Below are 14,366 nucleotides of genomic sequence, written 5' to 3'. Positions count from 1 at the left end.
CATCCCTGAAAAACTTTATACGACTTTTAATTACCTAGTATTTTAAACTGTAAGTATATTGAAATTCGTTGCATTTTGATAAATAAAGATTGTTGTTGATGATTAAAAAATTCAAATAAACAATATCTAAAATGTTGAAATTTGAAAAGGAACCTTCTTTATGAGGTAAAACATTTCACTGACATTCACAAAATTTTAATAGATTTACTTGAGGTATCATATATATATAGTTTTGCTGTAAAAAAATTAAAATCCAAAGACAGCAGAACAGATTACCGTATATACAATCTAGAACTATTTTGGATATCCTCATTATATAACTTGAGCAATGAAAATAAATGTACCTGATTTTATTTCATTTTCAATCTTTTGATGAACAACTTTCACTTCCTCCTCAGATATTGATTTTGCCAAAATTTCGTTTAGATGATCTGTATACAGCCTTGCTGGTTGAATATGTTGATCAAATCTTTTCAATAGATCTGTTACAATTTCACACAAATCATTGAAAAGTTTATCAGCAAGTTTAAATGTTCCAGAGTGTTGTAGTTCATTTCTGGTGAGTCTTATGCGCTCAATATCATCTCCAATAGCTATGTCTGTAACCTGTATATCTTGCCAAGATCCTCCCCATGGTCCGGGAGGACATCGTCGGTGGCTTGAATTACTAGGAATGTGTTTGTTAAGTTTCCTGTGCTCACTATACAAGTATGTTATATCGCAATCACTCCTTGCTCGCAGGTTTGTTTTATCTTGTTTGAGTAGATCATATAAAGCATTGGCAAGAATATTCAGAACAATCATCCCCATCTTTGCAAAATTAAACTCCTCCTTGGTAAACTGAAAATATTTTAAAAGTTTAAAAAAGTTCTGTAAAATATGTTGATTGCAAAACAAATATCTAAGAAATTGTTCAATAACTGATCACCTAGATTTGAAAAATCAATTTTGTAGATATCAAATTGACAGCAAACAGGATCAAGTAAGGGAGCTACCATTTGATTTTTAGGGGGGGGGGAGGGGTCTAGGATGAAATTTGAAAAAAATAGACAGGACAGGAGTATTGAGTAAAAAAAAGGCAGGATGAGTAACTTGGCAAAAAAAAAAGGCAGGATGACAATTGTTGTAAAAAAGTCAGGATAAGCTAAGAAAAAAAAAGGCAGGACCGAACAGAGTGAAAAATAAAAAGGCAGGACAAATATTACAGCTAAAAAAAAAATGCAGGACAAAATTTTTCATTCTAGCTCCCCATAAAAATCAAATGGTAGCTCCCTAAAAGGTTGAAATCGCGAAACCAGTTTGACCTGCAATGTCGAACTCTGAACAGTGGAACAAGTATGGACACAACATTTAAGCTTAAAACAGCTCTGAATTTGGATTGTGATTATATATTTGACACTGCATAGGTTTGTGACACAAAATGAAGGTGGTCAAATAACTGAATAATTGAAAGTGGGCATTTACCAATTTGTGTCTTATATCCAAAAGCTAAGTACATTCTGTTAGAATCAGCATATCAAAATGCACCAATAATTCATTTTTTATGAAATTAAACAAAACTTTAATTTATGACCCTTTGGACCTCAATGGGGACCAAATTGATAAAGACGACTACAATCCAAATTATCTCAATACATGGTTGGATTCAGTATTTCAAAGAACCCTATACATTCAATTTTTGTTTAATCAAACAAAGTTTAATTTTGGACGCTGATTTGGACCAACTTTACAACTGGGCCCAAAAATCTAATATTCAAATACAGGTTCTGATTCAGCATTTGAAAGTACCATACATATACTTTGATGTATGTTTGAAACACAGTTTAATCTTATCTATGTAATTTTCTGTTCATATAAAACAAAAAAGTTCTCACAAATTAGAAATGATGTGATATATATCTATTTTCAACTTATAATCAATAATATAATACCAAATAGTGATGACTAATTTATGGAAAATTAGATATGATTCAATGGAAAAAATATTGTTAGAATCAGCATATCAAAGAGCCCCAAGAATTCAAAATTGATGAAATTAACAAAGTATAATTTAGGACCCTTTGGACTTCAATGTGGTATTATCTAATTAATAATCAAAATAAATAAGGGTTTAGATTCTGCATTTCAATATATATATTCATTTTATGTTGAAATCAAACACAGTTTAATTTTGTTCCCGATTTGGACCAATTGAAAACTGGCACAAAAGTCAGAAATCGAAATATATGTTTATTAATAGACAATATAAGCTTAGTTTTTAAAGGAGTTCACTTCATCGTTGCAATGTGCAAGTCTCACGGATCATAGGTCCTTGAGGCAGATGAATTAAGTTTGAATTATTTTTCAAAGTGACAGTAAGAATAAAATAAATCTTTTACAAACATGGCGCAAAATTCACAGATTTATGCAAAAAACTGGACCGATTTTGTACCGTTGCTGTACAATCCAAGAAGGTGGTATACCATGAATCTACCTTTAATTCGTTTGGTCATACATATTGCTAAAAATAAAAACAGCTGCAAGATCGCAGTAAAAAAATGTTTCAGAATTGATATATTTACCTGACCAATGGTTTATGAAAATCTGTCTGAGATAAATCAACTATCAGTCTTCTATTACATGATGCTGTACCAGTAAATATAACTTAACAACTTACTATATAGAAGTAAAGTGATGGGTATCACATGTGGAGAAGGATCTACTTACAATTCCATAAGACCTTAGAACACCTCTGTTGTTAAGTTTTATTAGTTTTTTGTTAATTTGTTTTTTTGGACTGTTGGACTTTTCATGTTTTTATATTAAAAACATGGATTAATCAGTTTGTTATCTTTGAATATCCCTTCGGTATCTCCCGCCTATCTCATGAAATGAACCATGGAGTGATGACTGACAACTAATAATACAGGTACATTGTATGGGAGTAGAAATCAATATTGATAGAAATTGGTCATACTTTGCAAATCATATATATATTGTGATATGTTCAAAAATATATAAGTTCACCAAGCTTTTTTCTTAAGCTACAGGTTGTGCAAAATGACACATTTTGCAAAGATTATACAGGACAAAACATTATTACGCAATTATAAGCTACATTTGATGCTAGAACTGTAAAAATAAAGTACAAGGAGATTGCTTTTAAAATATGCTCTGATAATATCAAAACAATTTAAATTATAAAATAGCAGTAAATTCCTTCAACAAAATGCACTATTTCAAAGTAAATTCCCTTTAAAATGCCAATTTAAGAGCTTTAAAAATCAAAGAAAAATAAATGTATGCTATTCAAACTATTAATATTTATAAGTTAATATCTTACACATTTGTTCTTTTAAATGAAAATTCACATTAGTTATCTTCATTACTCGTAAAATTTTGCTAATTCGATTAAAAATCTGGACCTTATGATCTCTTTTATCTACAATCCAAGATGGCAAAAGACACTCATACTACCTTAAATTGGTGAATTCGTTACATACCCCTGTCGAACTGCCTGTTCTATTTGGCCCTTCAGAGACACTTGAAAATGCGTCCATACAACTTTGAAAATTGAAATGCACCTACAAAATATATACTTTAATTCAATTAATATATCAGTCATAACAGAATAAAGAGATTTTGATTCTTTTATCATTTTAGGCTTACATATTGACAATTGTTGGCATACATTTGCAAAAAAAAACGAACATAATACCACCGTTTCTTTAAAAATTAATAAGAAGGGGAAACAGGTCACTGAAATTAAATTAAAGCAACATGTATTTAAGAGTTCCAATTTATATTTCAACATTATAATCAATTATTCCCAAATTTTACCCCAGATTTTTGAACACAGTTGATAACTAAAGAACAGTACAAATATACACAAGGGTGCACATGCTGAAATGTCTCTCCTTCTTTACTAATCATTAGGTTGATAGTCCTAAATATAAAGCTTTATTACACTGTCATATAAACTTAACATTAACCAAGAAAACTAAACAATGACCAATGAACCATGAAAATGAGGTAAGGACAGATGAACCATGCCAAGCAGACACGTATAGCTAACAATTCGTCAATACAGCAAATATAGTTGACCTATTGCATATAGTATTTGAAAATAAAGACAAACACTGAAAAACTTAACTCTGACCACAGAACTATGAAAATGAGATCATTTGCAAGGTCATATGACACCTGCCAACTAGACATGTACACCTTACAACCATTCCATACACCAAATAAAGAAGACCTATTGCATACAGATTAAAACACTAATCAATGAACCGTGAAAATTAAATCAAGGTCAAATTAAACCTACACGACTGACATATATATCATAAAATATCCCATACACCATATATATTTCACCTATTGCATATAGTATTAGAAAAAAAAAGACAAAAACTCAAAAACTTAACTATAACCACTGAACCATGAAAATAAAGTCAAGGTCAGATGACACCTGCAAATTGGACATGTACATTTAAGTCCTTCCATACACCGAATATACTAGACCTATCGCTTATAGTATGCGAGATATGGACTTTACCACACAAACTTAACCTTTTTCACTGATCCATGGAATGATGTTGAGGTCAAGTGAAAACTGTCTGACCGGCATAAGGACCTTGCAAGGTATGCACATACCAAATATAGTTATCCTATAACTAATCCTAAGAGAGAATTTAACATTACAAAAATATTAAGTTTTTTTTCAAGTAGTCACTGAACCATTAAAATTAGGTCAAGGATATTCGACATTCGTAACCTGAGGCATCTTTATACAAAGAATGAAGCATCCAGGTCTTCCACCTTCTAAAATATAAAGCTTTTAAGAAGTAAGCTAACGCAACTGACGACGACGCCGGATCACTATCCCTATGTCGAGCTTTCTGCGACAAAAATCAGCTCAAGTTTTGTTATTGAAGCAGTCATTCATTTCCTGTTAGGATTATGTGATTGATTGTCACAATTTAACCCGTTTTGGCATGTTTTAAAAGTCTCTAAAGCGTTTTTGGAACAGAGAAATACGTACCTTTTGTGCAATAACTAAACTATTATCAAATGCAAATAGAGTGTGGTATGAGAATAGTCATATTCAATAATCAATGTTTAGTATGAAAATATTAAAATATTATTTACAATACTCCAATCAGTCTCAAATAGCCTTTTACCTTTGTAGAAATTGTTTGACTTTTCCTAGTTGTTTCTGTTTTAGGATCTGTTTCTGGAACATCTTCAAAAGGCATCCGGGGCAACTAAAATGATATTCAAAACAGTAACAATTATCAATTCATTAAATTGTTAACAAATCTGTTTCTAGTTAGAAATCTTAAATAATTATGGATTAATACCACAATATACATGATATGATCATCAAAAACCAATGATGGAGATAATGATTGCTGAGTACATGGAAGATTTTAATTTAGTCAGAAAATGATAATATAAAAACCTGGCATTTCACATCATTTTATATGCAGATGTGACACATTAATGTTCTTTTCGAATTTTCCAGATCTCAGATTATTTTGTTAATTTTCAGAGACTGTCATAAACATTGAATGTTTATGGACGATGAATTAATTCTTGATTATTTCTTAAAATTTTAATAAACAGTAGAGAATATGAAAAAAATTAAATGATATTCTTAGCATATGAAAATTAATAAAGTATTAGAGGATGGGGCTTTTTCATATCTCTAACTACAATCAATAGTCTATTCTGAACACTTCTTCAAAACAAATTAAACATTTGATTAATTAAAATTTTTTATCAAAACCACATTCTTTACTCTTCTTTCTACTTGATAGAGATAACACATTTTATGCGATGGTTATACAAGTAAGAGATTTAGCAAGCTATAAAATCTGGTTTAATCCACCATTATCTAGATAAGAAAATGTCTGTACCAAGTTAGGAATATGACAGTTGTTATCCATTCGTTTGGTGTGTTTGAGCTTTTGATTTTTCCATTTGATTATGAACATTCTGTTTTGCATTTTTCGCGGTGTTCGGTATTTTTGTTATTTAACTTTTCACAAACAAATTTGTTTATTAAGAAATGTTAACTATGTTAATATAACATTATTATGATTATGAAAACAAAATGAGCAAACCTGATGTTGGGAGAATAGCCAGAACAGATTATATTAAGTTTATATATAGATTTTACAATAATGTACTACAGTAAAGCGAAAATCAATATTTTGATGAGTTTATTTTAGTATAAATCAAAATGTAGCTTTTCACGACAAACTAAATAAAAGAGCTACATTATAACCACAAGAATACATAAATGTATTGTACGTAAGAATTGATTCAAATTGAAAAATCAGATGAAATCTTTTTATCTTTTTTCGTATTTTCTATTGTTTTATTGAATGTATCATGCATTTACACATAAGTTTAATTTTTACAGGTAAACACTGGCGATTTCAAATCATTCTTATTTAAAAACAACAGTTCTTTTATAACATTCCCTATCAATCAAATATATTTTTGTAAAAAAAAACACAGGCTGGAATAACAAACAGTTACTATGTGTGTTAAATTCATAAAACGTTTTATTGAACCATATTTATTCGAACAAGGCATTTGTTATAGATTTCATGTCTAAAAACAACTTTGTGTCTGTAGTTTTAGTAAACAATTTAACTTATCAAGGTTTTCTTTTACTACGGATCATTAAGTGGAGTACTGTATATTTTTATGGCGGATTTAGAGGTTTTTTTAGAGGGCCCGGGCCCCCCTTTTGTGAGAAAAATTTGATTGCTTGTATAAGGAATCACTGAAGCATGACTGGAATAGGCCCCCTCTTATAAAATTTCTGGATCCCCCACTGGGTTTCCTAAAGATAACTTCAGTGAGTGCAACTTAAGAAAAATAGCACTGTTCACCTAAAAATATTTGCTGATTGTCAATTAGTTTCTTGTATAGTGTTTTGTAAACCGGTGTTAAAACGTTGATTGGTTCATTTCAAGGGTCTTACATTTAAATCCAAACCTTATTTAAAGGATTAACTTACAGAAAGTTTTTGTCTCTGTGGATCTGACCATTCATCAGTGAAAGTATGTGTAGTTCTACAGATGTCACAATAATATATATTTTCAATCTGCTCTTCACTAAACTCATTCGATCCTGTCACATACTCTGGTTTTGTTAGGCCACATTCCCACTTTTTCTCAAATTTGACGTTGGACATCTTAAATCTTGTATCTATTATCTTGATTATTTCCTCTGTCACGAAGTTAGCAATATAATTGTACAACCCTCTTTCTATTTGTTTCCCAAACTGCCAAACCTGAATTTGAATAGTATTTAGACTTTTCATAACTAGTAACTTTCTTAATTTTGTTGTCTTCTGTAACTCAAAGACAGCAGACCCTCTGAAAAGAGCAATTTGTCTTTTCTGTTCTGATGTAGCAATTTCAGCCACTTGATATTCCCTGCACAATGAGGCAATCAAATGATTCATCAGATAGGGTGGCAAAAACTTAAACTTAAAACATAACCAGGTAGATTTTTGACAGGTATTTTCTGTCACATTAAACAGCTGATAAATGTCATATTCAGGTTCTGCTTTAATCATACAAGGTACATAATAGCATTGTTTTTCACCAGGAACATCTGTATTGGATATGGTTGGACGTATGATGATATCAAATTTTTCCATTACTTTCAGGATATGGTCCTTATGTTTGTACAAAATGTTTTGTTCTTTTTTGAACATTTCCTCTATTACTTCCCTGTGTAATTTTCCTTTACAGTGAAATTCTTTCCAACGCTTTTGATTTTTTATGCTTACATTTCGAAATTTCTTTGCTGTTACTATACATTTAAAAGCATCAGACAACCATTGTGTATCTAAAATGATATAATCTGGTAGATCCTCGAAATAAACTAAAGCTTTGATTTCATGGTGATATTTCAAATACAACATTAGTTCCTCATCTTTCAATGGATTTGTTGGTCCAGTAGATATATGCTTTAGTTCCTGCAATGTAATGATTGGTAACTCCTTCTTCTTCTTTTGAAGAAGTTTTTCCAGCTGAATAAATTTTAATGGATAGTCTTTATTCCATGTTCTCATAGATCTTGCTAAATTTAAGATGTCTTGTCGCATTTGCTGGAATACACTGTTGTCATCTTTTGTATTAGAAATGAAAAATTCTTTCCTGATATGTCCACATTCATCTTCAGTCATATTTTCAGTATACATTAAAATGTTTCTTCTCAATACATCTTCAAACTAAAAAAATGAAATAATTGTTTTCATAGTCTCTTCAACATGAATATTGACTAATATAAAAAATACGTATCACCATAATCAAACTGTTATTTCCTCTTTTAATGATAGAACTCAAATTTCCAGTTTGGTAGTACTAGTCCTACTACACAGTATTTAAAGGTTAACTCATTCATTTGGAAACTCAATAATGATGCATCTTTTTCATTTGATATTGCAATAAGCATTGGTGGAATAAAGGTTTTATTTCAATCAAAATTTTCAGATAACTGTTGAATATGAATGACAGGGAAAATGCAATTCTTTGAAATTTTCTGACCTCCTGTACACTTTTAGGAATATCATTGGTTAAAAGGGAACACATGGAGACCTTTTACATGTATATGGAGTTAGTTGGCGTGTTTATTTTACCGTTAGTATAGTGGTGATATGTCCATTAATAATTAAAAACAACACACCATTGATGAAAAGTCTGAAACATTTTAACCAAATAGTAGATGAAGAAATTTATAGCTTGCTGTTTGGTGTTAGCCAAGGCTCCATGTTGAAGATTGTACCTTGACCTATAATGGTTTTACTTTTATAAACTGTGACTTGGATGCATGGAGAGTTGTCTCGTTGGCACTCACACCATATCTTCCTATATCTATATATTTATTTATTATTCTTGTTTACATAACGATTACTCTGACAAAGCATAATTATATAACAATAACAATCCCCCCCTAGTTTTTGGTGGGGATTGTGGTGCTAAGTCTTTTGTTATCTACGTTGTTTGTTTGTCTTTTACTTTTTAAGTCATGGTGTTAAACTTGTAACACAGTGTATAATTAATGATCTAGCTAATACGATATCAATAGGTTAAGTAAATTTCTTTTGGGACGAGAGCAGATTGAAGTTCTCAGGCCAATTATATGGAATTTACAACCTATTATGTAATATATTATATGGGGTCAGCAAATTCAACATAGTGTTAAAGCGGAGTTAAGCATTTATCCCATATGAAATATACTGACCCAATATACATTAAATTAAATCACTAGCACACTGAGTAACTAATAATGTGAAAAAATCTATACCTCTCCTGATTCCGAGTACACATCATCTTTCCATGTACCAACAATAACTACTGGTGGATCAAGATCATCTGATTCTCTACTGATGTCTTCCGATTTATTATTGTCCTCTTCTTGTCTACTGTAGCAATGTATTGAGTTCATCCACAAACGGAATAAATCTACACAAAGTAATAGTTCAATGGTTTTACATCAGCATTTAATCAAATGCAATGTAGGTATTCAGTTATTTGTATCAGACAAAAAGATACAATTTTGACATTTTGCAATAATCAATAGTACCAAGGAAGACATTGGCAAAAAGATGCTTTTTTTAGAATGTTGTATCAAAAATTGTAAAAAACGGTTTACATTATGGTTACCTTTTTTTTGCATTATTTGTATCAACAATCTAACAAATACATCTATTTGCCTTCAGGTTCTTTACAAAATATGCAATTTAGCATACATTATACACCAGTGGCGTAGCTTCCATTGAGGCAATGAGGCAACTGCCTCACTAGTTTTTTTTGGCAAAAAAAACCAAAAAAAATATGAAATATATTTTCATGTACTTGACACTTAGTTTTATTTCAAATAAGAAAATACTAGATCATCGTCTTTTTCTGTAAAGCTTTTTTACAGAAACATACATTGTCGCCCGTCATTGGTATTATAAATTTGTAAAAAGTTGTTGACGATCCAAAATTGGAAATCATGGACAAATATCTTATTAAAAAAAGAAAGACAGTCACTGCAGAATCCACGGATAATATGGATCTGGGTAAATTAATATATAATAGTTCTTTAGTATCATGACAGCATTATATCCGATTTATTGTGTATAGATCTTTAAATTGTGTATGACACAGGCGCGGATTCAGATGGAAGACAAAATGGGGGAGGGTCGGACCCGGCATACGCCCCCTAAACATGCACTTTTCTCTTTTTTTAGCATATACTTGTCATTGTTTCGCCCCCCTAGTATTTAAACCTGGATCCACCCCTGTGACATACTAATGTGTGTTCCCAATAAAAAAAAAGAGAAAGTCCGCGGTCGGAGACATATCGGTAGAAATATTTACACCCCCTTTTTGTTTTTAAAGTCGGTAACTACATGTACAAATAACATAAGCTCTGTAGGGCTATTTTAAACCGACACACAAACATGAGACAAATATACAAACCGTACAATATTAAAAATTAATAACATGTATGTCTGTCTGTCCGTCCTTTATAACACTTTGATAGGCAATATTTCATTTTCTTACGGAAAGACGGTCGTATCAGACGTTCATGATGAGCAACAAAAAAACTGTCAACGATTAACTTGCATGAACTTATAATATGATTTCTAACATTAATGATAATTTGATAACTACATGTACTTGTACACAGGTGTTAACTTAAAATTGCAAAAAATAGTACACTGTCATATTTTACATGTGAAAAGAGAATCCCATACAATGCATAAGAGGTATACTTTTGAGACGAATACACTATTTATTTAATATTTAGTACTTGTCATCCCAAAAGACAGTGTTGTATCAAGACTAACTTTCCTCATCAAGATATGTTGCAATATGGCGATATGGCATTAGGTTGTCATCACAAATCATACATTTAAATCCAGGAAAACGCGTTTCAGGCCCTCAAACACCCCTAAAAAAATTTTCGCCTCGCTCCGCTCGGCGAATTGCCTCACTATATATAAGACCCAAGCTACGCCCCTGTACACCATGAAAATAATTTTAAAAAACATTTTTTCTTTCTTTATAAAATCAAGATCATGGCTTTTATTTATTAAAGTTATAACAATATTTAAAAAAAAGACACTTATCTAAAAAGAAAAAGGACAATATGTCCCCATGGACACAGATGATGCCCCTGCTTGCATACAATATTATAAAGGGTCATAACTCAAGAATGATAAAAGTGATGCTGCCCAAATTTGTACTTGATCTGAGTTTTGTGGTAATGAGTAGTGTGTATAGGTTTCATAAAGTTTGGTTATAGAAATCCATGTATTGTAGTTCATGAAAAAAATGTGACGAAAATTTTCAACATAGCTGTCATGTGTAAAATAATACAAGTGTTCGGTAAACAGGAAGTTGTTGAGTGTTGAATTTGAAAACGCATCAAACTGTATAATTGACTTTAATAAACACTGATACCAAATTTCAGAAATCCTTGGTAGGTAGTTCCTGAGAAAAATGCGACGAAAATATTCATGAGACGGATGGACTGACGGATGAACAAACAGAGGTAAAACAGTATATCCCCACTTTCTTGGAAGCGGGGGTATAATAATTAGTGAAATAACTGACTTATAGAAAGGCCAGGTACCTTATTTACCACGAAATCAAAACCAAGTAAGACCTGTAAAACCATATATAATAAAAACCTCTTTCTGCTATACTGTCTAAATAACCAAACAAGAGTGCACACGCTGAAATGTCTTGCCTGCTTATCATAACTTAATTTCATACCATACACCAAAAATAAAGCCTTTTGCGTAGAAAATTAAAAAGAAACAGACCTTATAAGAAAAATTGAATATTGACCCAATAACCATACAAATGAGGCAAAAATCAGCGGAATCGTACCATTAAAATCCATTCAATTGTTCGATACACCAAATACATCTATAATTGACCTATTACTAATATTATCAAATGATAGAAAAGCCACAAAAAATCGCATCAACCATGAAAATGATGTCAAGGTCAAATGAAACCTGTAAGTTAGACAGGTACAACTTACCCTTCTGGAACACCTAAAACCAACTCCTTTCCCAAGTTTAGTGTTACTAAGTTTTTGGTTTTTTATGTGTACAGTTGTTATTTTGATCGTTTTTTGGTTGTTTTCCCTTTGATTTTTTAGTTTGTTTTTTTCGTTTACAATCATTACACAAACCATATGTAGTTGATATATTGCTAATAGTATTTGAGAAACAGACTTATACACAAAAACGTAACATCAACCATGAAAATGAGGCCAAGGTCATATTAGATCTGCTAGTCGGACATGCACACCTTACAATCATTACACACACCATATGTAGATGAATTATTGATTGTAGTATATGAAAAACAAACTTAGCCTTGACCACTGATCCAAAAAATGAGGTCGAGGTCAGGTTAAGTCTAACAAACAGACAGACATACAGACAGACAGACAGACAGAACTTGCAAGGATTCCATATACCAAATATCGTATCTTATAAGTGAGTATTTCAAATTAAAAACTCAATGCTTTTCAAGCAGTTGCTGAACCCTGACAATGTTGTCAATGGGATGTGACTGACGGAAAATAGTACAATAAGGCATCTGCAAACATGGTGTGAAGCATACAGGTTTTCTTCTTTCTGAAATATAAAAGCCCCATACAAATAGTTTAGGTTGCAGGGGAGACAAAAATTATGTACACATCTATTGAATACCAATATAGTATATTCAAACAATCACCCTTGGGATCTGTGTTGGGATTTTGAATCTTCTTTTGTGATAATTTTTTCTTTTGATTTTAACATTGTACTGCCTACTTGATCATGTTGATGATTGATACTTTGAACATATTATACATTACTAGTATTACAAATACTCTCTTAAATTGTCATACCAGAAAAAGAAATTTTCACAAAGTTGGTCGAAACCTTACCTTGTGCATCTTTGTCGTCAGCCTCATTGAGTTTTGTAACAACAAGATAAATTGCATTTGGAGACAAAAACGTTTGATGAGTGTGGTAAAATTCTTCATCTCCAGCAAAATCCCATAGAAATAAAGTTGCGTAATCCTCTTTGTCTTGTAAATCCACATCCGATTTTAGCATGATTTCGATATCTCTAAATGCTTGTTCAGATGACAAATGTAGGTCATGTGATTTTGTTGTAACAGAAGGTGTGACCTGAGATTCGTCGACTACTTGACCTTCAACAAAGCTTGTTGCTTGTGAATTGTCTTGACTGAATTTGTGGGCTGCTTCGTCTACTGATACTTTAACTGGGTCTTTGACCTGGCTTATTAGGGATTTCCTGAACGGTTTTAGCAGTCTAGCATGAAGCTCAGTTTCTTCTTTTTTGCCTATGACAAATGTATGATTAGAAAATAAAAGAGTTATAGAAATTATTATAAATTAAGGAATGTATCTCCCTCATGCAAAGCTCTGATTCCTTTCACGGATTTGGTTATACTTTTTGGACCTTTTGGATTATAGCTCTTCATCTTTTATATAAGCTTTAGATTACAAATATTTTGGCTATTTTAATCTTTAATCAATCCTAATTCTATCTTACTTTTGAGATATAGTTTTTCATATGTGACGTAATTTTTCTGCTGTTTCAGAAATTTCATATATTCAAATGTGACGTAATTCTTAATGCCTTTTCACCATCGTATGTGACGTCATTTTCATAATTTACTGCGTTGAGGCCTGGACTGAGTCGGGTGTGTCTATTCTGTGTTGGTCATTCATTATGTATTCGTGTTTGTTTTATGTAATGAGTTAATACTTCAGTTTCATTATGTATATCTGTTATAATTATTTGATAAAATTTACTGTTGGCAATAGCATTAATTGTTCTAAATAATAAGGATGTTCTTATCCCAAGCATAAAAACTTAGCCGTATTTGACAAAACCTTTTTCAACTTTTGATCTTCAGTGCTGTACAACTTTGTACTTTTTTTCGCTTTCGATCTTTTATATCTGGGCGTCACTGGTGAGTCTTGTGTGGACGAGGCGCGTTTTTGGCGTATTAAATTTTAAACCTGATGCTTTTTGTTATTCATTAATTATGTGTTTCTTTGTCTAATACGTTTTCCTATTTATTCATGTTATTTGTATTGTAGTCCTGTAATATTATGTTGTCATTTCTATGTTATATTTAACATTGCCATTAAAGTGCGAGGTTTGACATGCCACAAAACCAGGTTCAACCCACCATTTTTTCCTTTAAAAATGTCCTGTACCAAGTCAGGAATATGGCCATTGTTATATTATAGTTCGTTTCTGTGTGTGTTACAATTTAACGTTGCGTCGTTTGTTTTCTTTTATTTTTGAGTGTAAATTGACATT

General features: G+C 31.4%; 1 protein-coding gene across 1 annotated transcript in view; it reads right to left on the bottom strand.

The window, feature by feature from the left end:
* Positions 1 to 312: 312 nt before the first annotated feature.
* LOC143053718 (uncharacterized) overlaps positions 313 to 14,366 on the bottom strand; it is a 65,018-nt gene continuing 50,964 nt past the window's right edge. The window contains exons 8-13 of the mRNA XM_076226504.1: positions 12,952 to 13,374; positions 9,316 to 9,473; positions 7,016 to 8,239; positions 5,163 to 5,246; positions 3,483 to 3,563; positions 313 to 840 (exon numbers count right to left, since the gene is read on the bottom strand). Of these exons, the coding sequence (XP_076082619.1) occupies positions 313 to 840; positions 3,483 to 3,563; positions 5,163 to 5,246; positions 7,016 to 8,239; positions 9,316 to 9,473; positions 12,952 to 13,374 (2,498 nt within the window). The remainder of the gene's footprint in view (positions 841 to 3,482; positions 3,564 to 5,162; positions 5,247 to 7,015; positions 8,240 to 9,315; positions 9,474 to 12,951; positions 13,375 to 14,366) is intronic.

The sequence above is a fragment of the Mytilus galloprovincialis genome, chromosome 12 (assembly GCF_965363235.1).
Source record: "Mytilus galloprovincialis chromosome 12, xbMytGall1.hap1.1, whole genome shotgun sequence".
In the NCBI taxonomy this organism is placed as follows: Eukaryota; Metazoa; Mollusca; class Bivalvia; order Mytilida; family Mytilidae; genus Mytilus; species Mytilus galloprovincialis.
This window is presented reverse-complemented; position numbering and strand designations above follow the sequence as displayed.